At 42.6% G+C, this 26,545-nt stretch overlaps 1 protein-coding gene across 13 annotated transcripts in view; it reads right to left on the bottom strand.

Annotated features, from left to right (window-relative positions):
- LOC140477215 (neurocalcin-delta) overlaps nucleotides 1-26,545 on the bottom strand; it is a 437,252-nt gene that overhangs the window by 6,896 nt on the left and 403,811 nt on the right. For all 13 annotated transcript variants that reach the window (XM_072570713.1, XM_072570715.1, XM_072570712.1 and 10 more), the window contains one exon: nucleotides 25,840-26,238. In XM_072570713.1, the coding sequence (XP_072426814.1) occupies nucleotides 25,840-26,238 (399 nt within the window). The remainder of the gene's footprint in view (nucleotides 1-25,839; nucleotides 26,239-26,545) is intronic.

Consider the following 26,545-nt stretch of genomic DNA (forward strand, 5'->3'; position numbering starts at 1 on the left):
AGCAGTGCTAGCCAATGAGCCACTGTGCCGCCCCAACTGTATCGGAAAGCATAAAAAAATTATCTCAAACACATTAGACAATAATATCAGACACCATCAAGTATTTCCAAGAGACAAAATCACATTGCTCTAAGTGCTGAAAGACCATTATAAACAAATCTCACCTCAATTCATCAAAATGCCTGAATTCAAGAGAACAAGAAAAGTAATGAACCATACACTGCACTCTCTCTACTACTCTTAACTATTCCTATTCGGCCTGCTGTTTGTGACTAGCTCTGGGTTTGATATCACCAGGGTTTTCCTTGCTAGGCAAGGCTTCTTCCCAAGGCAAAAGTGAGGACTGCAGATGCTGGAAACCTCTATTCCTGATGAGGGGCTTTTGCCCGAAGCATCGATTTCCCTGCTCCTCGGATGCTGCCTGACCTGCTGTGCTTTTCCAGCACCACTCTGATCTAGGCTTCTTCCCAAGCCTTGTTGTCTGGCTGACCAAATATCTTCTTTCTTCTTCCCAAGCAGAAGTGAAAGACTGTGATTGTCACTCCATCTCCCACTCAGAAACTCAAACCTGTCAACTACAATTAATGATCCATTCTCACAGAAATCCATCATTACTAAAATAAAGATCTGCATAGAATTTGCAGCACAAAACCAATTCTCAGCAGTTATCCTCACACTGAGCTCATCTCAATATGTGTGAACATTCACTGGAATTCCAAACAACTTTAATTATCTAAATTACTCTGAAGTAGATGTCTCCTCTGAAATCTGAATTACTGTTCCTAACTCTGCTGCTTTGTGAATTTAACCCATTGAGAATTACATTTCCCTCAAAAGATAAAAGGTCAAGAAGGTATATGGCATGCTTGCCTTCATCAGTCGGGGCACAGAGTATAAAAATTGGCAAGTCATGTTGCAGCTGTATAGAACTTTAGTTAAGCCACCTTTGAAATATTGCATATAGTTTTGGTCGCCCCACTACCTGAAGAATGTGGAAGGTTTGGTTTACCAGGATGTTACCAGTATGTTACCTGGTTTGGAGGGTATTAGCAATGAGGAGATATTGGACAAACTCAGTTTATTTTCACTTGAACTTCAGAGGTTGAGCAACAACCTGAAAAAGGTTTACAAAATTATGAAAGGCAGGGATAAATATGAGTCAGAGTCTTTTACCCAGGGTGGAATTGTCAATTATTAGGGGACATAGGCTTAAGGTAAAAGGAGATGTGAGAGGCAAGTTCTTTTTATACAGAGGGTGGTTAGTGCCTGGAATGCACTGCCAAAGGAGGTGGCAGAAGCAGATACAGTAACAACATTTAACAGGCATCTTGAGAGATGCATAAATAGACAGGGAATAGACATGGTCCACATACAGGTAGGAGGTTTTTATTTTAAAAAAGCACCATTTCTCAGCCCAATCTTGGTGGGCCAAAGGGCTTGTTAGTTTGCTGTATTGCTCTTTATAATTTACACAATGCTTCCCATGGAAGCACAATTCTAAACCTAAGGGTGTGATATCCCACTCCAAAACCTCAATGATGTGCTTTGAGTAACAGAACTTACAATTTTTCTGGAACAAATTCTTATCACAATATCATTACTGCAAGATACTCACGATCTTCTGCGAGTGAGTATTTTAATGCTCTAACCTGTTTCCATTCATGTTCCATAACGCAATCTAAAAAGAGTGCTAGTGGGTTGTGGATTCCTTTGTTCTGTTGCAGCTCCTTGTCCTTCTGGTTTTGTTTTAGTAAGACTGGTGACAAAAAGGCTGTGGAAGGGCGGCCACTAAGATTTCTTGTCACATCAGGAAGAAATTATTGCCCCCATTTAAAATTACACATTCAGCTTCATACAATAAATTTAACATCTGATTCAATTCAGATTGGCTGAACTGCACTTCAGAGAACTCGGTCAAGAAAATCCTCCCAGTGGTGTAGTAGGGGGCACTTACCTGACATTGAGCTGAATATAGTGAGAATGGTACTGTTGCTGGCTCTGCCTGTGTGTGACCCTCAGGGGGCATGAGGCTGATGCTAGCTAATGATAATCATTTGCTGTCCATTACTGACATTCTTCACCCTAAAGACTCTCAGCAATTCACCAAGAGTGAATAATATGCAAAATACAAAGTGTATCTCATATGCTTCTCTGCTATGAAGTACATTCCACCAAATGAATAGGGTCAATAGGCTAAGTAGTTTTCTTTCAAATTCACATCAAGGGTGTTTAAATAGATTTGAGGACAGAACCTGATACAGCAATTTGTTTTATTAGAACCACTGCCTCTAAAGGTATTACTCATAGGAATAAATGTGGATGCAATCACAGAATTCCTACAGAGTGGAAGGAGGTCATTCAGCCCATCAAATCCAAACCGACCCTCCGAAAAGCCTCCCACCCAGATCCATATCTCTAACCTATCGCTGTAACCCTGTATTTACCATGACTATCCATCTAGCCTGCACATCCTTGAACACTGTGGGCAATTTAGCATGGCCAGTCTAACTAACCTGCATATCTTTCAACTGTGGGAGGAAACCAGAGCACCCAGAGGAAATCCACACAGACACGGAGACTATGCAAATTCCATACAGTCACCTGAGGGTGGATTCGAACCTGGGTTCCTGGTGCTGTGAGGCAGCAGTGCTAACCAGTGAGCAACTGTGCAATGAAAACTTACCATGTTGAGTACTTCAACAACACTTACAATCAGAGGGGCTCAGGCTTCCACTACTTAATAGATTACAGTGTTAGTGATGAAGGCTAACGGAGCCCATTATCCTCATCAAACGAGGCAGCCACACCAGCTCATGCAACTGAACTGGGAAGTGGCTGGCAAGGGTGCCTGAACCCAGAAGGGAGGTTAACTTAAAAGGGTCAGTAGATTAAGTGGAGGTCCAACATAAAAGGCAAATCAACAGAAAAAGTTAACACAAAGATAGGATGACTGCAAAGGAAAGGAAAGTAATTCAACTTAAAAGATCTTTAAATACACAGTTACAATCATAATATAGCCTCCGAGTTAGGTTAACATCACACTATACCTAGGTGATTGAGCAGCCATCAGAAGTACGATTTGTAAAGACATTTAGAGACGGATTATAATGGTTGCCATTTTTCATGAATCTTACAATTAGTTTAAAATTTAAGTCACTGAAATTGTTGCAGTTTGTTTACTTGCTTGCTGCTTGGAACAAATTTTAGCAGAATTGTCTCCGTCGTTTCTTTTTTAAACTACATTCATTCAAAGTGCAGCTCTCTCACTTTTCAAACTCACAGACTGCTATATGTAACAGTGGTTTTGCCAATAAACACAGCCCATAATTAAACTTCTGGGAGCTAAGAATCACCTTGGACAAGTCCGGGAGAACTGAAGGTCTACTTGATAGACAGTATAAAGTATATTCATGAAGCATGTTTTCAACTGTGCTAAAAGAAAACAAGAGAATGTTCTGTTTTGTAATTTAAATATAAGTTGCCTACCAAAATAATGTTTCGTCAATAATGTTTTTAGTCTTTTGTTATAGTAAAACTCTTATAATGTGAAATCTTGCTGTGTCACCCTTACAGTTACTAACTTTTAAACAAAATTTGAACTTCCAGTTATCAGTGTGTACGTAGATTGTAACACCAATCTCAGATGATCCGCTACTGAAACCCTCATTTACGTCTTTCTTACCTCAATATTCTATTTCAATCCACTCTTGGCAGATTTCTCACATTCTTCACTCTGTAAACTTGAGGTCAACTAAACCTTTGCTGTCTATATAACTGTATAAACATTAGTTAGGCCACAGACAAAGTATTGTGCAGTTCTAGAATCCACATTATAGGAGCATTATGATTGCACTAGTGAGGGTGCACTGGTGAGGGAGAAAGGATTTACCAGGATGTTGTCAGAGCTAACGGGTTTTATTTATCAAGGGAGATTGGATAAACTGGGACTGTTTTCCTTGGAACAGAGGATACTGAGGGGGACATGATTAAAATATAGAAAATCTTGAGAAGCATAGCTAAGGTAGACAGGAAGAAACTTTTTCCCTTGTTAGAGGAACCAATGACCATGGGACATACCTTTAAGGTAAGGGGCAGGAGATTTAGAGATAATGGGGGGAAAAATGTTTTCATCCCAAGAGTGATGGGAATCTGGAACTCACTGCTTGTAAGGGAAGTAGAGGAAGAAATCCTCGTAACATTTAAGTAGTATTTAGATAAATACGCCAAAGCATGCAAAGCTATGGGCCAAGTGCTGGAAAATGGAATTAGAATAGTGAGATAGTTGTTTTTGACCAGCACACACACAATGGGCCAAAGGGTTCTGTGCTATAGACTTCCATAACTCTATATTTTAACTTGCACCAAGTCCTATTCCCATATTACTCCTATGTTGGATGCTGACATACAGCAGATCCTTGTTAAGCATTGCCATGATTTTAAAATTCTCCTATTTGTTTTCATTTGCCACGCTTGTCCCTACCCCTGTAAACAGCTCCAGCACCACAAACCTCTCAAGATCACAGCACTCCCCTCATTCTGGCCTCTTGAATATCTCCATTTGCTCCAACACTGGTGGCTGTCCTTCAAGTTACCTTGGCCCCAAACTCTGGAAAATTGCTCCTACACACCTGTCTGTATACCTCACTTTGCTCCTTTATAATACTCCTTAAAACCTACCACTTTGACCAAGACTTTGATCATTGGATTTATTATTTCGTTATATGGCTCTGTAAAGTTAAACTTTTTCAGACAGCAGAAATTAGTGTACCAATGGACATTGGTATGCATTGACACATATTGTTGCATTACAACAATACAGTTTCAGTGTTTTTTTGCAAAACATAATTTTGCCTGTTCATAATTTGAAGCAAGAACTGTACTAAAACACTGATTCACAATTATTGTTTTTTGTTTCTAGACTGAAGATGGCACTATGTTTGTGCTTATATTTGAGAAATAAATGGCATCCTACTAAACTTATACCGCATGAAATTGTTAAATTACATAGGATTACACAGAATGTACAGCACAGAAAAAGCCATTTGACCCAATGCCAGTGTTTATGCAGCAGTCATGCCTCCTCCCAGCTTTTCTCTACTTTTATACTCATTGACTCCCATCTCATCTGCATGTATAGTTTTCCTTTAAATGTATCTATGATATTCTCTTCAACTACTCCCTGCTGTGGTATATTCCATATTCTGATCACTTTTAACTGAAGAGATTTATTTTGAATTTCCTCAATGGATTTCTTGATAATTCTCTTATAATGACAATCTCTGGTCATGTTCTTCCCCAAGAACACAAAGCATTCTCTCAGCTTCCACTCTCACAAAAGCTTTCATATATTTAAAGATTTTAATGGAGACACCCCTCAGCCTTCTATTACTAAGAGAGTAGGCCTGTCAATCCTTTATGGTACACAATTCTGGTACTGTCCCTGTAAATTAGATTAGATTAGATTACAGTGCCTTTATATCTTGCTTATAATATGGAATGCAAGGTGCAAGACAGGTTGAGCTCAACTTTTCTTTTTTCCCCAATTCTATCCATCCCCAAAAGCAAGTGCTTCATTTATTTTTCTTATGGTCTTGCTAAGCTGTGGAACAATTTCTAATGATTTCTGTATTTGTACTCTGAGATCCTTTTGTTCTTCAATCCTACTGAGACCTGCACATTCCAAGAATAAATGACTTCCCTATTCTTCCTATCAAAATGTACGATCTCAAATTTAACTTCATTTACTAATGATTTGTAAATCAATTTGTAAAGTTTATTAGTGTTCTGATATTTGATGCAGTCCTCCTTATTGACAAATCCCTTCAATATGGAGTCATCTTCAGATTTGAAATAGTGATTTTGGTTCCAAATTGATGTAAATTGTACGTCTAGTAATATGTCTAGCACTGATCCTTGTGGAATATCCCATGCTCTGCTACTTGAAATAACTATTCTTTCCTCACAATTTCTGCTTTCTGGCTTGAAGCCAGCTAGCAATCCACTCTACCCAACTCTGCATTCTCTGGCCTTACTATTAGTTTTTATGGAGCATTTATTATGGACCTTTTGACAATCCAGATAAATTAGATTTATGTCATAACATTTTTACTTTCATACAATGTGGGCATAATTGGTTGGACCATCATTGAGTCCCTGCTCCTAGTTGCCCTTGCGAAGGTGATAGAACATAGAACAATACAGCACAGAACAGGCCCTTCGGCCCACGATGTTGTGCCGAACATTTGTCCTAGCTTAAACACCTATCCATGTATCTATCAATTGCCACTTAAAGGTCACCAATGATTCTGACTCTGCCACTCCCACAGGCAACGCATTCCATGCCCCCACCACTCTCTGGGTAAAGAAACTACCCCTGACATCCCCCCTATACCTTCCACCCTTCACCTTAAATTTATGTCCCCTTGTAACACTCTGTTGTACCCGGGGCAAAAAGTCTCTGACTGTCTACTCTATCTATTCCCCTGATCATCTTATAAACCTCTATCAAGTCACCCCTCATCCTTCGCCGTTCCAATGAGAAAAGGCCTAGCACTCTCAACCTATCCTCGTACGACTATTCCAGGCAACATCCTGGTAAATCTCCTCTGCACTCTCTCCAAAGCTTCCACATCTTTCCTAAAGTGAGGCGACCAGAACTGCACACAGTACTCCAAATGTGGCCTTACTAAGGTCCTGTACCGCTGCAACATCACCTCACAACTCTTGAATTCAATTCCTCTGCTAATGAACGCTAATACACCATAGGCCTTCTTGCAAGCTTTATCCACCTGAGTGGCAACTTTCAAAGAGCTATGAACATAGACCCCAAGATCCCTCTGCTCCTCCACCTTATGAAGAACCCTACCGTTAACCCTGTATTCCGCATTATTTGTCCTTCCAAAATGGACAACCTCACACTTGACAGGGTTGAACTCCATCTGCCACTCCTTGAACCACTGCAATCCAGTTGGAGTATGGTTCTGTTATGAAAGAACTTGCAGATTTTGATGCCAGTGACAGTGAAGGAGTGACGTTATAGTCCCTAGTCAAGATGGCGTGTGGCTTGGAGGGGAACTAGTAGGTGCTGCACTTGCCCTTCAAGGTGGTAGAGGTCATGAATTTGGAAGTTGCTGTAGAAGGCCCTTGGTGAGTTGCTGTAATGCATCTTGTGGATTGCATACACCGCTGCCACTGTGTGTCAGTGAAGGGAGTCAATGATAGACAGTCATCTTCCTGACAACCTAAGTGCTGCAGGGGAGATAAATGGTCAGTAACTATCGTCTCTCACTGTCCCTTAGCTGCTGTAAGGGACAGAGACAGTATGGAGCAGTAGAGGAAATCTTTCACAGAACCCATCTTATTGTATGGCTGTGAACAGAGTGATCTGCAGTCCACCATTCACACTGCATTGGGAAAGGAAAAATATTTTGAATATTGACATTTTTCCCAACAGCAGAATGACACCAATAAGTTTCCATTGTCCTTGCACTGTAAGTGACATCATTCAATGCCTCTTTCTAAAGGCTGCAGGATAACTATGATAACATTAATTGAGCTGGTCTACCTGGTGAGGTGAGTGTGGAAAGAAGTTTTAATTAGCTGATCCACACAGTAGTTGCTGTATATTATTTACCCCTACTGTTGATCTTAACTGATAACTAGGAATGTAAGGTCTTAACTAAAACAAGTAAAAGATAATTAAAATCTATCATTTGGCAGTTGCCACCATTCTTTCAAATGGAAAATAATTTGTTCATTTCTTCAAAGGATTACAAATTTCAGTTTCTAAATGTGATAACTGCTGTTCAGTCGTGGTTGGGTCAGGATCCTGAAGGATATTGCAGTTACATATCTATTTCAAAAATTCATGACAAGATAAAATCATAGAGTTGCCTTCTTGAACCGGTATAGTGCTTGCAGCGTTGGGAAAATCAGAGTGCAGAGTGCAATTAGGAAGGAAGCTCCAGGAATTTGACTCAGCAACACTGAAGGAATGGTGATATACATCCAAGTCAGGATGGTGAATACCTTGGAGCAGAACTTGTAGGTGGTGGCATTCCCATGTATCTACTACCCTTGACTTTGGCAGAGATTGTGCATTTGAAAGTTGCTGCCAAAGGAGCTTTGGTCAGTTGTCATCATGTATAAAGTGCACATTGCTACCACTGCGTGTCAGTGGTGAAGGGAGTGAATATAAAAAGTGCTAGACCATTCGAATGAACTGCTTTGACCTGAATGGTGTCAAATTTCTTGACTATTGTTGGAACTGCACTCACCTAGGTAAGTGAGGAGTATTGTCATATTCCTGACTTGTACCTTGTAGATAGTGGACAGATATTGCGGAGTTAGGAGGTGAGTTACTTGCCACAGAATTCCTAGCCTCTGACCTATTCTTGTAGCCACTGTATTTATATGGCTGGTCTGGTTCAATTTCTGGTCAATGGCAAGCCCCAGGATTTTGGCAGTGGGGGATTCTGCAATGCTCAGACCCTTGAATGTGGGGACAACGGTTAGATTCTCTCTTGTTGGAGATGGTTATTGCCTGGTACTTGTATAGTAACAAATGTTGCTTGGCACTTTTTTATCTCAAATCTTGCTGTATTTGGATATGAAATGCTTTAGTATCTGAGGAGTCATGAATGACGATGAACATTGCGCAATCAGTGAACATTTCCAATACTGACCTTCTGATTGAGGGAAGGTCATTAATGAAGCAGTTGAAGATGGTTGGGCCTGGGGTACTACCCTGGAGAACTCCTGCAGTGGTGTTCTAGGGATGAGATAATTGATCTTCAACAATCTAACACTATTTCTTTTCCCCTTTTCTTTCTTAATGTTTCCTTTATACTTCTCACTTCTTTGTAATTTCATATATTTTGCAAGATGATCTTTTAGAAATCCAAATAGCTGGCATACAAAACTTTTTCCTACACTCTAGCCATTGCATTAGGAGGATTATACACAGTGAATGATTTCTAATCATGAATATTGGTGATGTTTGGTGGAATACTGGAGCTCAGTATGAATGACGGTGATTACAATCGGTTATAGGTGAGCTGGATGTACAGTTTTAAACAGTATTCATCATAATGATGTTAGACAATGTTTCCATCAGTTGGAGAATCTCTCACTAGGCAGCATTGTCTTTTTATTCTGTATCTCTAATTTAAAACGATGCAAAGGAATTTCTTTTTGGACTAATTAGTGAATGTCTTGAAATCTCTACCCAAGAGAGTGATGGAGGCTACATCACCGAAAATATCTAAACAGGAGGGAGACAGAACTTAGAAATATTGAGGAGATAACAGCTTTCAGGAGAGGACACAAAAGAAGCCTGGGTCAGATCAGCAGGGCAGGCTCGATGGGGCTTAATGATCTATTACTGCTCCTGTTTCTTATGTTCTTATACTTTTCTTTTAGATATCAGTGAGGCTCGGGTAAATGGTGGCTGGGAGGGCTGCCAGTGCTAAATGGTGACTAAGGCTCAAATCAATACACGGTGTCATGTGCTACAACATACAACAGTTTGGCCGATAAGAGTTCATGGGAGCAAGAGCAAGTTCATGGCCGGAAGAATCTCAAGGAAGGTATTAGGGGATATGCAGCATCAGGGCTATAAGAGGAAGGGACTTTGATGATAATGGAGGCAAAAGCAAGCTGCAGAAGCAACTTAGGGCCTCTTAGATACAATGATCTCTGGTGTTCCTCATATGTGTCTTGCATTGTTGATTGTCAGGAAAAGCCCATCTGATTCATGACTGTCATTTAGGGAAGGAAACTACCATTCTTACCTGGTTTGGCCCACGTGTAACTCCAGATCCACAACAATGTGGTCGACTCTTAAATGCCCTCTGGGCAATTAGGGATGGGCAACAAATCTTGCCTCACCAGCGATGCCCTTATCCCATAAATGCATTTTTTAAAAAGTAAGGACGGAGTCAGGAAAAGGGCTTAGACAACCATTAGACAGTGGAGAAAAGAAACCTGGAGAAAAAGTATGGTGATCTTAGAGGAGAGGAGATGGAGACCCAACAGCACTCGATATGCATTGAGATCAGTTCCTGTTGGTACACCAGTTGTGTCTAAGATGAACTCAAGTCTGCACTCCTTGGACTTGAGCAAGTGAAGTCTGGGTGGCTGATGTCATGGGAATCAAAATGTGAGAGGATAAAAGTTTGGCTGAGAGCCAGTGCATCAAAAGTGAAGATGGGGAGTAGTTCAAACATCTGGGAGCAGTAAAACTATGAACAACTATTGCAAGGTCAAAGGCCAGGCAATGGCTGTTTGAATGTAATGCCTTAAGTAACTTGTAGTAGAATTTATTTCCCAGGGTTGAATGCAGAAGGTGCTTATGTGGGAAAAGAATTGGGAATTTGATGATGAGGGATGTAAACATGAGCTTGGTAAGCAGTGAAGGAGAAGGTGGTGAATATGGAGGAGAGACAGAAGGAGAGACATCTGATGGCCACTGGAAAAGGTGGAATGGGAGCTGACCTGAACATTGATATCATTAAGAGTAAGCTGTTTTCAAGACAGAACCGGAGGGAAAATGGCAGGAAAACTGTACATTTTGGGGTAAAACTGGAGGTGGATTTGGGAGTGGCAGGAGTGGTAAACAATGAAAAGTTTAACCAAGGGGCAAGGTGTGTGGAGTAAGGTGAAGTAGGAGGAAGAACAAAAGCAGAAACAAAGTCTTAACCCTTTATTTGTTTGATTGGATTCTTGCTAGGAAAGGATATTTTCCCCTTGCCTTCATTTCCATTGGGGCCTAAATAGGACATAAACCCAGTGTTTCTGCCGCAAATGTAAACCTTGCACAGTATTTTGTGCCAGAAATTAATGCAAAAAATGTGAAATTTCGTGCTTGTAGCACCAAACTAGGAAAATATTACTGAGGCCCAGTGAGCAAGTCTCACCAGTTAGAAGTGACCTCTGTTCCGTGCAACAACGTGTTGAAATGTGACCGTGATGTCTCACAGAGCAAGAACCAAGTCGTGCCATAGAATCTAGAGCTTTTATTTCCACTCATATTTAAAGAGGATAATCCAGACAAAATGGGAGAGACAAATAAAACAAAAATTAGTGTATGGAAAAATTTGGATCACAATATGGAATCATTTACTGTTCAGCGTTGATACTCCTTCTGGGAAAGGAAATGGTTTGGGCTTAGCTGGTTACACAAGTTGCAAACTTTCAATACATACTGTCAGCTCTTAAAGAAACATTGCTATTGTGTTTTTGTTTAGACAATGATGAATTTGGCGAAATGTTAATAACATAATAATCATTGTGCTTATAACACCATGTAGACTTTACTTTAACAGCAACTGCACTGGAATAAAACATAAAAATTTAGAGGAGGCAAAAACATATTCGAAGCAGTCATGTTTCCCCAATGCTGGATGTGGATTTCTCTAAAAACGTGTTTGGCTATAAATCGACCTTCAGTGCTGAAGTAATCATTGCTGCAGAGTATAGATTCCAGGTTGAAAGCTACTGGGTGTACAGACTTAGCAATTTGCTGTACCTTTGTATATGCACATACTGAGAGCAGTGAGAACTGAACGTGGTCAGAGACAAGTACGTAAAGTGTTCTGATGTATAATCAGGCTTCTCCTTTAAGGATCAGCATGTTGAAACACTGCATGGCCAATGAGGTAAAAACAATGACTGTAGATGCTGGAAACCAGATTCTGGATTAGTGGTGCTGGAAGAGCACAGCAGTTCAGGCAGCATCCAAGTAGCTTCGAAATCGACGTTTCGGACAAAAGCCCTTCATCAGGAATAAAGGCAGTGAGCCTGAAGCATGGAGAGATAAGCTAGAGGAGGTTGGGGGTGGGGAGAAAGTAGCATAGAGTACAATGGGTGAGTGGGGGAGGGGATGAAGGTGATAGGTCAAGGAGGAGAGGGTGGAGTGGATAGGTGGAAAAGAAGATAGGCAGGTCGGACAAGTCCGGGCAAGTCAAGGGGACAGTTACTGAGCTGGAAGTTTAGAACTAGGGTGAGGTAGGGGAAGGGGAAATGAGGAAACTGTTGAAGTCTACATTGATGCCCTGGGGTTGAAGTGTTCCGAGGCGGAAGATGAGGCGTTCTTTCTCCAGGCGTCTGGTGGTGAGGGAGCGGCGGTGAAGGAGGCCCACGACCTCCATGTCCTCGGCAGAGTGGGAGGGGGAGTTGAAATGTTGGGCCACGGGGCGGTGTGGTTGATTGGTGCGGGTGTCCCGAAGATGTTCCCTAAAGCGCTCTGCTAGGAGGTGCCCAGTCTCCCCAATGTAGAGGAGACCGCATCGGGAGCAACGGATACAATAAATGATATTAGTGGATGTGCAAGTAAAACTTTGATGGATGTGGAAGGCTCCTTTAGGGCCTTGGATAGAGGTGAGGGAGGAGATGTGGGCGCAGGTTTTACAGTTCCTGCGGTGGCAGGGGAGAGTGCCAGGATTAGAGGGTGGGTTGTTTGGGGGGCATGGACCTGACCAGGTAGTCGCGGAGGGAACGGTCTTTGCGGAAGGCGGAAAGGGGTGGGGAGGGAAATATATCCCTGGTAGTGGGGTCTGTTTGGAGGTGGTGGAAATGTCGGCGGATGATTTGGTTTATGCGAAGGTTAGCAGGGTGGAAGGTGAGCACCAGGGGCACCCCTCCAACCGTAACAAGGACAAAACGCCCCTGGTGCTACCAGGGATATATTTCCCTCCCCACCCCTTTCCGCCTTCCGCAAAGACCGTTCCCTCTGCGACTACCTGGTCAGGTCCATGTCCCCAAACAACCCACCCTCCAATCCTGGCACTTTCCCCTGCCACCGCAGGAACTGTAAAACCTGTGCCCACACCTCCTCCCTCACCTCTATCCAAGGTCCTAAAGGAGCCTTTCACATCCATCAAAGTTTTACTTGCACATCCACTAATATCATTTATTGTATCCGTTGCTCCCGATGCGGTCTCCTCTACATTGGGGAGACTGGGTGCCTCCTAGCAGAGCGCTTTAGGGAACATCTTCGGGACACCCGCACCAATCAACCACACCGCCCCGTGGCCCAACATTTCAACTCCCCCTCCCACTCTGCCGAGGACATGGAGGTCGTGGGCCTCCTTCACCGCCGCTCCCTCACCAGACGCCTGGAGAAAGAACGCCTCATCTTCCGCCTCGGAACACTTCAACCCCAGGGCATCAATGTAGACTTCAACAGTTTCCTCATTTCCCCTTCCCCTACCTCACCCTAGTTCTAAACTTCCAGCTCAGTAACTGTCCCCTTGACTTGCCCGGACTTGTCCGACCTGCCTATCTTCTTTTCCACCTATCCACTCCACCCTCTCCTCCTTGACCTATCACCTTCATCCCCTCCCCCACTCACCCATTGTACTCTATGCTACTTTCTCCCCACCCCCAACCTCCTCTAGCTTATCTCTCCATGCTGCATGGCCAATGAACTGAGCCTGCCCCATTAAACATTCTGAATGGCAAAAAGAGTGAGAATAAATGTGGGAATAATGTATTAGACCTTTTAATCCTACACTTCTACATCATTTGGCCCTGAACAAGATTCTAATGGACGCCAAAGAAGAATAACTGTCCTTCTGAAATATTCAACATTCTTTCAAATAACCTACATGGATGAAATGTCTGTATCACTGGGATCCTCCAAGAAAAAGTCTGTAGTGAGTGTTCTCAATTATCTTAATTTACTTCACTTGAATTGAAGTCCAACTGGTCATCTGAAGTGTCGAGAGAATATTTGGCAGAGAGGCTCAACAGGAATCAGGTTCAAACTTTCATTCTGGATGCAGGAATCATGAGCGAGGCCATTTCTCAATTCTGGGTCCAACATGTAATTTTTATGGTCACATGGCAGGAACAAGCTGATTGGGGCAACTATCTCCATGAGCAGATTTCCATAACAGGCAGTTTAGAAGGCCAACTTCATTGACTGGAATATCAATTTGCTTCTGTAAATTGCTGTTAGGCACCCAAACCTTCAGTCCTCACTTATTCCTATTCCCTGAGCATCACCCCCCCCCCCCCCCCCCCCCCCACCCCACCCCATCAAACTATTAATGGAAGCCTAAAGCACAACTAAATTACTAAAATCTCTAGAGCTGAACAGAGCTGGCCATCTGTTGCACAAAAATTGGACTGTCAGTCAAAGGAAAGAAATCAAAGGGTCAAGCTGATACATTAAAATCTGAACCTCGGACTTGACAAGATGGCAACGATTCTGTAGGACTGCTGTGGACAGCTCTGCCAAACAGCCAAGGCATACCGGTGTTTTTTGCCATTCCTGGCCAACTTATGTGGTGGAATTATTAGTTTAAACCTTACAGAACACATATTTGTTAATATTTGGGAGTGGGAAGGATGTCAAAGGGAGGGAGGACACTCCCCTGCAGCACCTACAACACCAGAAACTGCAGCAGCAGCAGCAGCAGCAGCCTCTCCTGAACCCCCCGGGGACCTGAAAGACTCGCAGGAATTGGCTGCGGTGATGGAGAGACTTACCTTGAAAGTTGCAGCTGCGATTGAGGAAATCCGTGGGGAGATTCGTGCCCACGTCCAACCCCTTTATTGGTCAGAGTATTGAGTAGAGGAGTTGGGAGGTCATGTTTGGGCTGTACAGGACATTGGTTAGGCCACTGTTGGAATATTGCGTGCAATTCTGGTCTCCTTCCTATCGGAAAGATGTTGTGAAACCTTAAAGGGTTCAGAAAAGATTTACAAGGATGTTGCCAGGGTTGGAGGATCTGGGCTATAGGGAGAGGCTGAACAGGCTGGGGCTGTTTTCCCTGGAGCGTCGGAGGCTGAGGGGTGACCTTATAGAAGTTTACAAAATTATGAGGGGCATGGATAGGATAAATAGGCAAAGTCTTTTCCCTGGGGTCGGGGAGTCCAGAACTAGAGGGCATAGGTTTAGGGTGAGAGGGGAAAGATATAAAAGACACCTAAGGGACAACTTTTTCATGCAGAGGGTGATACGTGTATGGAATGGGCTGCCAGAGGATGTGGTGGAGGCTGGTACAATTGCAACATTTAAGAGGCATTTGAATGGGTATATGAATAGGAAGGGTTTGGAGAGATATGGGCTGGGTGCTGGCAGGTGGGATGAGATTGGGTTGGGATAATCTGTTCAGCATGGACAGGTTGGACCGAAGGGTCTGTTTCCATGCTGTACATCTCCATGACTCTACCGCATCCATGCTGCAGAAGCATGAGCAGGAGATCCAGGGCCTCAGGGAGAGGCTGGAGGAGGTGGAAGGTTGAGCGAAGGCCTTGGAAGCTGCGATGGAGTCCTCATCCAGTCAGATCCAGGTGCTGGAGCGAGAGGTGAGAGCCTTGCAAAACCATATCGACGACCTCAAAAATCGAGGTCGGAGGATAAATCTCCAAATTGTCGGGTTCCCTGAAGGTGAGCAGCTAGTTAGCTTCCTTGAAAGCTGGCTGCTGAAGTTTTTGGGCCTTCACATCGAGTCCAGCAGGCTGCAGATTGAAAGGGCGTATCGGGTTACAGTGCACAGGTCAGGCCCAGTGCACCGCCCCCGCTCGGTCCTAGTGCACTTCCATTCACATAAGGACAAGCAAAAAGTCATAGAAGCTTCCAGATCCCTGGGAAAAGATCCGCAGGCACTGCTGTACAAGGGATCAAAAATAAAGTTTTTCCAGGTTTTTTCAGCAGTTGTAATTCGAAAGAGGAAGTCCTTCGATGAAGTTAAAAAGAGGCTGAGGAACCTGGGCATTCATTACCCCGCAGTGCTCTGTTTCAGCCACGAGGACTCAGTTTATACATTTGACTCAGTGGATAAGGCTAAAAACTTTGTGGACACTTTAAAATAGATGGATTGGCCTGAAGAATATGATTAATGTTTGTTCTCTTTTCTATCTTTCCCCATGTTTTCCCTTCCTTTTTTAAAATTCCTTTCTTTCACCCTAATAATTTCCTTTTTGGAAAGGGGGGAAAAGACTTTGGAATAAGTTGTCCTTTTTTTTAATAACTGCATTTTCTGATGGGAAATTTTGTGAATGTTCTTTGTTATCTCTCCCCCTTTTTATTTTGTTTGTTCTGTTGCTCTTTTAGTCACAAGTAGGGGTGATATGAAGCCAGAGATGGGTGGAGTGCTCATCCTGACTTTGTCTTTTTTTCTGTTGATTTAAGGATCATCTCCTTGTTTTTATTTCTGGCCTAAGGCTGGGGCACAGTCCAGGTTTGAAGGAGTTGTGAAGGAGGGGATGGGTAGGAGGAGTGCCCCCTATGGGCAGGGGCAAGAGTCTTCCATTCAAGGTTCTATAGTTGGTTTTCTTTGTAGTCTTTTGGTAGTAATAGTTGTTTATAGCTATGATAGAGTAGCTTTTGTATGTATAGTTTTTCGATTCTATGAGTGTTTATTTCCTTATGCTCGGTGCCTTGTAAGCAGGGTTCTCCCTCCGGGGGGTTCAAAGGTGTCTGAAAGGGGATATGGCTAAGTGTCTTATTAAATGGTGCACCTGGAACATTAAGGGAAGCCATTCGCCTGTTAAAAGGAAAAAAAGAGCTTTCTAGCCTTAAGAGGGAAAGGGTTGATAACGCTTTGTTGCAGGAACCCCATCTTGATGATGGGGATCACCTGAAATTTGACCGAGTATTCTTTTCATCCTTTACTACTAAAAGGAGGGGAGTGGCGGTACTTATCCAGAAAAATCTTCCATTCACATTATTAGAGCAGGTGAAAGATGAGCAGGGACGGTTTGTGATCTTAAAGCCCTGATACATAGGGAGGAATATGGCATTTTAAACGTCTACTGTCCTCCAGCACATCCCTTCAAATTCTTGATTAGTGCTTTCTCTAAGTTGGGTGCTTTTGGAACACGGCACATTATTATGGGGGGGGGGGATTTTAATTGTCTTTTGGATCTGACAGTGGACAGGATGGCTTGTGGGCCCCCAACTATTTCTTCACAGGCCAAGCAGGTGACTGACTTATGTGAGGAGTTGGGGCTAGTGGATATTTAGAGATGTCTTTACCCTACCGGCAGGGACTTCACCTTTTTTTCAAACCCACATAAATGTCACATGAGGATTAACCTCTTTCTGGCTCCCTTGGCCCTTCTGGATTCAATTATGGTTGTAAAATTGGGAATATAGCTATGTCGGATCACGCGGCAGTATAGTTGGAGGTTAAGGCCAAGAGTGAAGGGCTAGGTTTGCGGCACTGGCGTTTCGACCCTTTTCACCTTAAGGATTCCAAATTTGTGGAATACGTTTTGAGGAGTTTCAGGAATTCTTGACTATCAACTCAGGCATGGCTAGTAGTCCGTCCATGCTATGGGAGACTGCTAAGGCCTTTGCTAGGGGATTAGCTATTTCCTATTCGGCTAGCCAGAAATGACAGAAGGAAGAACAGCAGCATCTACTTGAGACACAGTTGAAAGCTGCGGAGGTAGCACATTTTGCGTAGCCTTCGGTGACTAATCTACAGTGGATCACGGCCCTTCGGGCTGCCTTGAATTCAATACGGACACAAAACGCAAAGAAAGAACTTGCTTTTGCTAGACAGAGGTTCGAATATGGGGATAGGCCGGGGAAGTATTTAGCGTACCTGACTAGGAAAAAGCGTCCTCCCCAATCCATTACTGCAATCAGAGACAGTGCCAGGGTCCTTACATACAATGCTAAAAAGATTAATGAGGCTTTTCGGAGCTTTTACTCTGAATTGTATCGATCTGAAGGTTGCGAAGACAGGAGGGCTAAAATGGAGACCTTTTTAAAGAACCTGACCCTCCCAGGGGTAACCTTGGAATAGGCCTCGCTCCTTAATGCCCCCCTTGACAGTTCAGGAAATACAGGAGGCAGCTAGGCAACTTCAGAGTGGGAAAGCGCCTGGTCCTAATAGTCTTCTCGGTGAGTTTTATAAGAGGTTTATAGGGATTCTGTCAGAGCCGATGTTGGAGATGTATAATCGCTCCTTTCTGCATGAATGCCTACAACCATCTTTGAGAGAAGCTAATATTTCCTTAATTCTTAAGAAGGGGAAGGTTCCTGAGGATTGTGCCTCATACAGGCCCATCTCTCTATTAAATTCAGATTTCAAGATTCTGTCCAAGATCCTGGCACTGAGATTGGTGAAGGTGTTGCCCTATATTATTAAAGAGGACCAGACTGGCTTTATAAGGGGCCGTACGTCCTCTAATAATATTAGAAGGTTGCTGAATATGGTCCAAGTTTGTCAGCAATGATTGATTCAGGGGTTGGTGATTTCCTTAGATGCAGAGAAAGCATTTGACCGGGTGGAATGGCCATATCTTTTTTATGTCTCAGAACAGTTTGGGTTGGGTGAGGTCTTTGCTCAGTGGGTGGAGGTTTTATATCGCCACCCTCTGGCCGCGGTCATCTCCAATGGGGTGAAGTCTGGGAATTTTACGATTGGTAGGAATAGTTGGCAAGGCTGCCCCCTCTCACCGTTGTTGTTTACGTTGGTGATAGAGCCGCTGGCAGAGGCCATTCATCAGAACGTCCACATAACTGCTCCGGAAGTGGGATCGAGGGCACACAAGATTACATTGTATGCAGATGATGTCCTTCTGTTTTTATCGAACTTGATGACCTCCATAGCCCATTTGACACAATGTATCAATTCATTTAGGGCTATTTCAGGATATAAGATTAACTTTGCAAAATCGGAGGCTATGCCTTTGGGGAACCTTAAGGATGTACCAGAAGTTGAAGGTGACCCTAAATTCCCTTTTAACTCAAAGATCAGCAAGGCGGCCTTTGTGTAGAGCGACAGAAAATGGGGGAGATACTAAATGAATGTTTTGCATCAGTATTTACTGTGGAAAAGGACATGGAAGATAATAGACTGTCGGGAAATAGATGGTGACATCTTGCAAAATGTCCATATTACAGAGGAGGAAGTGCTGGATGTCTTGAAACGGTTAAAGGTGGATAAATCCCCAGGACCTGATCAGGTGTACCCGAGAACTCTGTGAGAAGCTAGAGAAGCGATTGCTGAGCCTCTTGCTGAGATATTTGTATCATCGATAGTCACAGGTGAGGAGCCGGAAGACTGGAGGTTGGTTAACGTGGTGCCACTGTTTAAGAAGGGCGATAAAGACAAGCCAGGGAACTACAGACCGGTGAGCCTGACCTCAGTGGTGGGCAAGTTGTTGGAGGAGAATCCTGAGGGACAGGATGTACATGTATTTGGAAAGGCAAGGACTAATTTGGGATAGTCAACATGGCTTTGTGCATGGGAAATCATGTCTCACAAACGTGATTGAGTTTTTTGAAGAAGTAACAAAGAAGATTGATGAGGGCAGAGCAGTAGGTGTGATCTATATGAACTTCAGTAAGGCGTTCGACAAGGCTCCCCCATGGGAGATTAGCAAGGTTAGATCTCATGGAATACAGGGAGAACTAGCCATTTGGATACAGAACTGGCTCAAAGGTAGAAGACAGAGGGTGGTGGTGGAGGGTTGTTTTTCAGACTGGAGGCCTGTGACCAGTGGAGTGCCACAAGGATCGGTGCTGGGTTCACTACTTTTTGTCATTTACATAAATGATTTGGATGCGAGCATAAGAGGTACAGTTAGTAAGTTTGCAGATGACACCAAAATTGGAGGTGGAGTGGACAGCGAGGAAGGTTACCTTAGATTACAACAGGATCTGGACCAGATGGGCCAATGGGCTGAGAAGTGGTAGATGATGTTTAATTCAGATAAATGCAAGGTGCTACATTTTGGGAAAGCAAATCTTAGCAGGACTCATACACTTAATGGTAAGGTCCTAGGGAGTGTTGCTGAACAAAGAGACCTTGGAGTGCAAGTTCATAGCTCCTTGAAAGTGGAGTCACAGGTAGATAGAATAGTGAAGGCGGCGTTTGGTATGCTTTCCTTTCTTGGTCAGAGTATTGAGTACAGGAGTTGGGAGGTCATGTTGCGGCTAAACAGGACATTGGTTAGGCCACTGTTGGAATATTGCGTGCAATTCTGGTCTCCTTCCAATTGGAAAGATGTTATGAAACTTGAAAGGGTTCAGAAAAGATTTACAAGGATGTTGCCAGGGTTGGAGGATCTGAGCTACAGGGAGAGGCTGAACAGGCTGGGGCTGTTTTCCCTGGAGCATCGGAGGCTGAGGGGTGACCTTATAGAGGTTTATAAAATTATGAGGGGCATGAATAGGATAAATAGACAAAGTCTTTTCCCTGGGGTCGGGGAGTCCAGAACTAGAGGGCATAGGTTTAGGGTGAGAGGGGAAAGATATAAAAGAGACTTAAGGGGCAACTTTTTCCACACAGAGGGTGGTACGTGTATGGAATGAGCTGCGAAAGGATGTGGTGGAGGCTGGTACAATTGCAACATTTAAGAGGCATTTGGATGGGTATATGAATTGGAAGGGTTTGGAGGGATATGGGCTGGGTGCTGGCCGGTGGGATGAGATTGGGTTGGGATATCTGGTCGGCATGGACGGGTTGGACCGAAGGGTCTGTTTCCATGATGTACATATCTATAATTCTGAAGGGGCTTGACAGGCTAGATACTGAAATGGTATTTCCTCTTGTGGATGAATCTAAAATCGTGGAATCTCCCATTTAAGACAGTGATAAGGAATTTCTTCCCTAAAGGGCAGTTATTATGGAACTCTCTTCGACAGAGCATTGGCGTTTGGGACACTCAATATATTTAAGTCTTAGTAAGGCAGATTTGTGATTGTTAAGAGAACTTAACACTTATAGGTGATAGGCGAAAATATGGAGTTGTGGCCACACTCAGATCAACCATGATCTTATTGAATGGTACAGCAGACTCGATGGGCTGAATGACCTACTCATCTTATGATCAAAATATACAATCACAGTTGAACACTTAGTCTGTTCCGGACAGATGTTTTATTTTCATTTAATAAGATACTGTTAAATACGGATTAGCAACAGTGTCTTTGTACTCTCAATAAATCAGCAGAATGACCTATTTGTTTTGTACATTATTTAGTTTTTCTTTGTCCTAGGCACTTTTCCTTTTGACAATGTACAGTCTTGCCAATTGTCCAGTCAGAAACTGCAATTTTACCAACGTAATATCCGCCTTTTTAATACATTTCTGATTTGTCTTTTGTTGTTTTGAATTTTTACTCCTCCACCACTACCCTGCCGACTTCTCCAGAGGAGAGGAATGGTTAGATTTTTTTGTAGATTTTAATCATCGCTGCTCCATTATGAAGTACAAGATGAAATGCAGTCTAAATGAGGCAATAGATAATTCATCAGTTTTTACCCTTCCATACGGTACTCTGTGTAGTGGTCTAATGAAGAATTCATAAATCTCATCTGGACTAAGTCAAATCATTTGGATTAATTCCTAGACTTGCACACCAGATGGATGCAAGGGAATTACATCCTTGGCTCTATCAAACACAGATTGTGGAGATAAGGTCGTAATTTGTGTTGCTATCCTAATGAAACACTTTGTTGGTAAGTTTTAATTTAATATGAAATCAGCAAGCAAAATCTTGTCCTTTTCTGATCGGAATGAGTTGAGTCTTGTATTTTTAGTTTTAGAATGGTGACCTTCCACAATTCCAAATCCAAAATGGCCTCTCCCCTCGGCGGCCTGTCAATGTGCTGAGTTAGGAAACCCTCCTGAACGCACCTTACAAAAACAGCTCCTTCCAAACCATCTGCTCGAAGGAGGTTCCAATCAATATCGGGAAAGTTAAAGTCACCCATTACAACAACCCTACTACATTCACATTTTTCCAAAATCTGCCAACCTATGCTTTCTTCAATCTCCCTGCTGCTATTGGGGGGCCTGTAGTAAACCCCTAATGAGGTGACTGCTCCCTTACTGTTCCTAATTTCCACCCATACTGACTCAGTAGGCAGATTCTCCTCGACAATGGTAACTTCTGTAGCTGTGATACCCTCTCTGATTAGCAGTGCTACACCCCCCTCCTCTTTTTCCCCCCTTCCTATTCTTTTTAAATGTTCTAAACCCTGGAACATCCAGCAACCATTCCTGCCCCTGAGAAACCCACATTTCTGTTATGGCCACAACATCATAGCACCAGGTACTGATCCACGCTCTAAGCTCATCACTTTTATTCCTGATACTCCTTGCATTAAAGCAAACACACTTTAACTGATCCCCGATGCCTCAGTAAATTACAAAGCTGTGTGGATTGTGCTCCAGAGATTTAGATGTCCATGAAACTTCTTCACAATCCTATAATTGCTTCACGATGATATGACTGCAACTGTTGGGAGTGGGACACCTAAAACAGAGCACTTCTAAGTCTGGACTGGTATCAACTAAGGCTGAGAGGTAGCCCCATACTATTTACAATCTCTCTGACTATTAATATTCAAAGAGGCCCCGAGTGAGACTATTAGACACTGCCTAGGTAGAAACTCTTTAACCTCAGTTAAAACTAAACTGACCACCACAAACATACATGACCTATAGCACATAATGACTGCAGTGTCATTAGTCAGTCCGCATTGGTTTTGCAAGCCTTCCCAAGCTCTTCAGTTTTGCTCAGGAGAGACTTAGCCTGCCCTCGAATAAAGAGAAACAAACCCCATATTAGCATAGACCTGGTCTGTCAAATATTTCACCTCCCACATGTGTTGAAGGGCAGACTCTGGAATATAGTGAGCCTTTTCCAGGCCTTGGCAGCAACCTTTCTTAGAATGTCACCATGATCAAGGGAACCCAATACCAGATCAGCCCTGCTAGCCCAGCCACCTACAACTGTTTTACAAAAAGGATCTCTCTACCTTTCTTTAAATGCTCTAGTGTACAGATTAATGATCATCATCACATTTCTGTGCAGCAGTGAAACTTTACACTACAGACTGTAGAGGAATTTCATCAGCAATAGCTTTGCTACATTCTCCGGATTCAATGGGAGGATCATAGATCAAATACTAGTGTCCTTCTTGAAGCCTGTTCTACAAGCATTGAGGCAAAACTCCAATAAAACCAACTACCAAATAATGTATCCAGATGTTTGAGATGTATTTTCCTGCCAGTATCTATTTCTCAACTTCCAGATGGCCCATGTTCTGGGGCAGACAAAGAAAACACCATAAAGACACATTGAAACTCTCCTTGAAGCATGGCATTAATAACTCAGAGGAGCTCACTACCCAATTGTTCAAAATGGCAACAACTTGTCTATCAAGTTGCAACATATTTTGAGTCCAAATGTTTCAATGATCAGCAGAGCAGCAGCAGAGGAGGAAAGGACACAAAATAAATCCTGCATCTGGAACCCATGCATCTGTGGGACATCCTGCCCCATTTGCCTAAAGACATGTGTTGAAAATCAGCCTATTCAGTCACATGAATACCCACAGCAGAAACTCACAACACTGACAGAAATCATCTTTGAATCAAAGAACAGACGACAATGGCTGCAATTGCCATGAAGACTAAACTAAATGGCAATTTTACCAAATCTTCATGAAGAACAAGCATGAATGAACTTTATTATACTGTGCTCCATTCATTTCTTCACCAGAAACTTCCTCCACTGCACCATCTATCTCAGAGAAGGACAGTGCAGCCAAGTCATGAGGACACCGTCAATTCCAAGTTCCCCTGCAAGCCACAAAGCAGTCCAATGTGAACTTGTATCACTCTCCATTCCCTGTCACTATGTCAAATTTCTTAGGATTCCCAACTTTGGGAGTTCCATCAGCCCAATAATCTGCTTTGTTTCAAGGTATGGTCCACCATCATCTTCAGAGAGAAATTAAGGTTGAACAATAAATGCAGTCTTGTCAGCACAGCCCACATCTCACATAGAAGTATTTTTTAAAGCTACAAGCTGCTTCATCCCCAAAGTTAAGACTGAGGATCTATTGGATCATTGAAACAATTCAAACACAATGGACTTAATGTAGATTAAACAATGATCGTGAAGAATTTCTACAGGATATTTTCACTGCTGTAACTTTAGTGGCTGTGACAATGTACACAGAAAGCCACAAGGAAATTCATTGTCAATTACCTTGTTGGTCCTAACAAACATAGAAAGGTTGGGCTGTGTTTCTTGTACGGTGACATGAGGCCCTCCCTGACTGCTATATTTTTTATTTTGGGAATAGGATTGGAATTTTAACATCAAGCTTTTAGAGGAAACTCTCTCAGGAGTTCTCTTGATTGGTCCACTGTGACTGTGTCAAAATATTAACTAAGATCCTGAAGAAATGGCATAAATGACAGTTCCCTCTGCAATTTCTGTTGCATTGCAGTGAACAATCAGAAAAAAAGCAAAACACAGAAATTTATGCTCAATGGTGTCATGGGCCTGTATGCTAATCCCTGTACATCAGTAGAAGGGGATCAGTGTAAGTTTACTTGAACCATGTTTCCAACATTCTGACTATTGTTTATCCTGATAGATAAATGTCAACTGAACCTCCTGTAATGAAAAAGCATATTTAAAATCCAGCCTCCAAAGTAAAACTGGGAGCTGAATTTAAAACTGAATGCTGCCCCACATATCTCCAAGAAACCCAGCTGTGAAAGTGACATGAGCAGCCAGCAACCCCATAGATAGTGATTTTTAACAGCACTGCTTATGGCCCTGAACGATTGGAGTGTTTCACCCATTTCCTCAGTCTCCCGTAATTCCAGCCTCGATTCTCTCCAAACCCCCAGTATTCCCAATTGCCAATTTTTCCATACATGCCCTCGCCCTCAGACAATCAGACCCAGTTCCTCCCTCCTGTTTCTCAACTCCCTTCTGATGGTAGTATCTTCTCACAGTTCATTTTGGTGGGGAACAGCCACAGGGTTGTGACCTGCGATCTGCCACTGCTGGTGTTTCCTCCTGCTTGGGTTTTGTATTCAAGAACTCGATCAAAAACATCCGAATGAAATCCTGCTATTAAGAATGGCCTAGTCCACATTCCCTACTCTGGCTCTGGAGGTAATAGTAGGGAACTTAAAAATACCAGACATCTGTCTCGAATACACAGTGTAAGGTGTACTGCCATGTGCTGAGGAGATGCTCCATCAAATTTGCCCTGACAAAGTGCCTCAACTTGAATCTCAAAAGCAGACACTCAGCAAACATTTACTGTAATTTTTAATTTCAGTTTACACATTTTGGGTATAATTATAACATTTACCACTGGATTGAAACCAGATGATAGTGAACTGATAGTTTGTTTTACATCCTGCCTGGAATGATAGCTGGCATTTGTAAGATGGGGGAGGGTCAATTCACATTGCCTATTTGTCACCAGTAATAGAATAAGCCCTAGCCTTTACTACATGATTTTGTTTTGGTCACTTATACCTTCCCTACCTTTTCTGGCTATTATTTACATATTCTACAAGCATACATAACTGAGACAATGTTTTTCAATACCAACTTGATGCCTGAACTCAAGCAATTACCTACTGAGCAACTTAAACCAAGCAATCGCCTGTCATTTTATTCTATTTCCCTAATTCTTTTTGCTGCTCAGCATCTGAGTGTAGTGTTCAAACAGAGATAATGAAAGATGGGAGGTCATAGTAATCTCTATGGGTATCAGACAATGATGCTTATGGATAAATGAATTTCCAAGAGGTTCATATATCCTTAACAAATCTGGCGCGTATGCGCGCGCGCGCGCGCGCGCACACACACACACACACACACACACACACACACACACACACACACAGTCTTAACTTAACAAGAAGAGCACACCTTTTAATGATTTGGAGCATTATAATATGGCTGTTTTAGCATAAGGTCTAAACCCAGCTCAGGACCATCAAGAGGGACAAAGAGCACAAGGACATTAAATGAGTTCAAAATCATCGATACAATAAGCATATATTACAATGTATAACAAATCTGAAGCAATGAAGAGTTACCTGAACAATCTCTAACATTTCTGACTTGCTGATGTATCCGTTTCCATCGAGATCATACATGCTGAAAGCCCACTTTAGTTTCTGCTCCAGTTTGCCTCTTGATGTAACACTTAGTGCAATGATAAATTCTCGGAAATCTATTGTCCCATCTCCATTAGCATCAAAAGTGCGAAAAACATGTTCAGCAAATTTGGAAGCGTCTCCATAAGGAAAGAAGTTCCCGTAAATTTTCTTGAATTCTTCCATTGATAAATTCCCACTGGGACAATCCCTGAGGAAGCCCTTGTACCACTCTTGGATCTCATGCTCAGTGAAGTCTGTGCTGTCCAGCAAATCCTGCATCACCTCAGGCCGTAGCTTGCTGTTCTGCTTCCCCATCTTGAACTTAAAAATGTTCAGCTGCAGAACAATTCCAAAAGAACATTGACTTAAATCAGAGTTAAGAGTGGGAGCCAATTTAATCTGCCAAGGAAAAAGATATTTCTGACGTGTAAATGCATGATTTCAAAGATTAATAAGAAATTGAAACCAAAAATACTCAAAATAATCCGTGGGCCACTCAATGAAAGAAGGATACAAGTAAGTTAATCTCATATTTGTGAACCAAAGAATGATCTTTATTTGAGAGATTTCTAAAGTATTACCTATAAGAACTCTTGCGTATTCACATCAGCAGAAACATCTTACTGGAGATCAAAAAGGCACT

The sequence above is a fragment of the Chiloscyllium punctatum genome, chromosome 5 (genome assembly GCF_047496795.1).
Source record: "Chiloscyllium punctatum isolate Juve2018m chromosome 5, sChiPun1.3, whole genome shotgun sequence".
Taxonomy (NCBI): domain Eukaryota; kingdom Metazoa; phylum Chordata; class Chondrichthyes; order Orectolobiformes; family Hemiscylliidae; genus Chiloscyllium; species Chiloscyllium punctatum.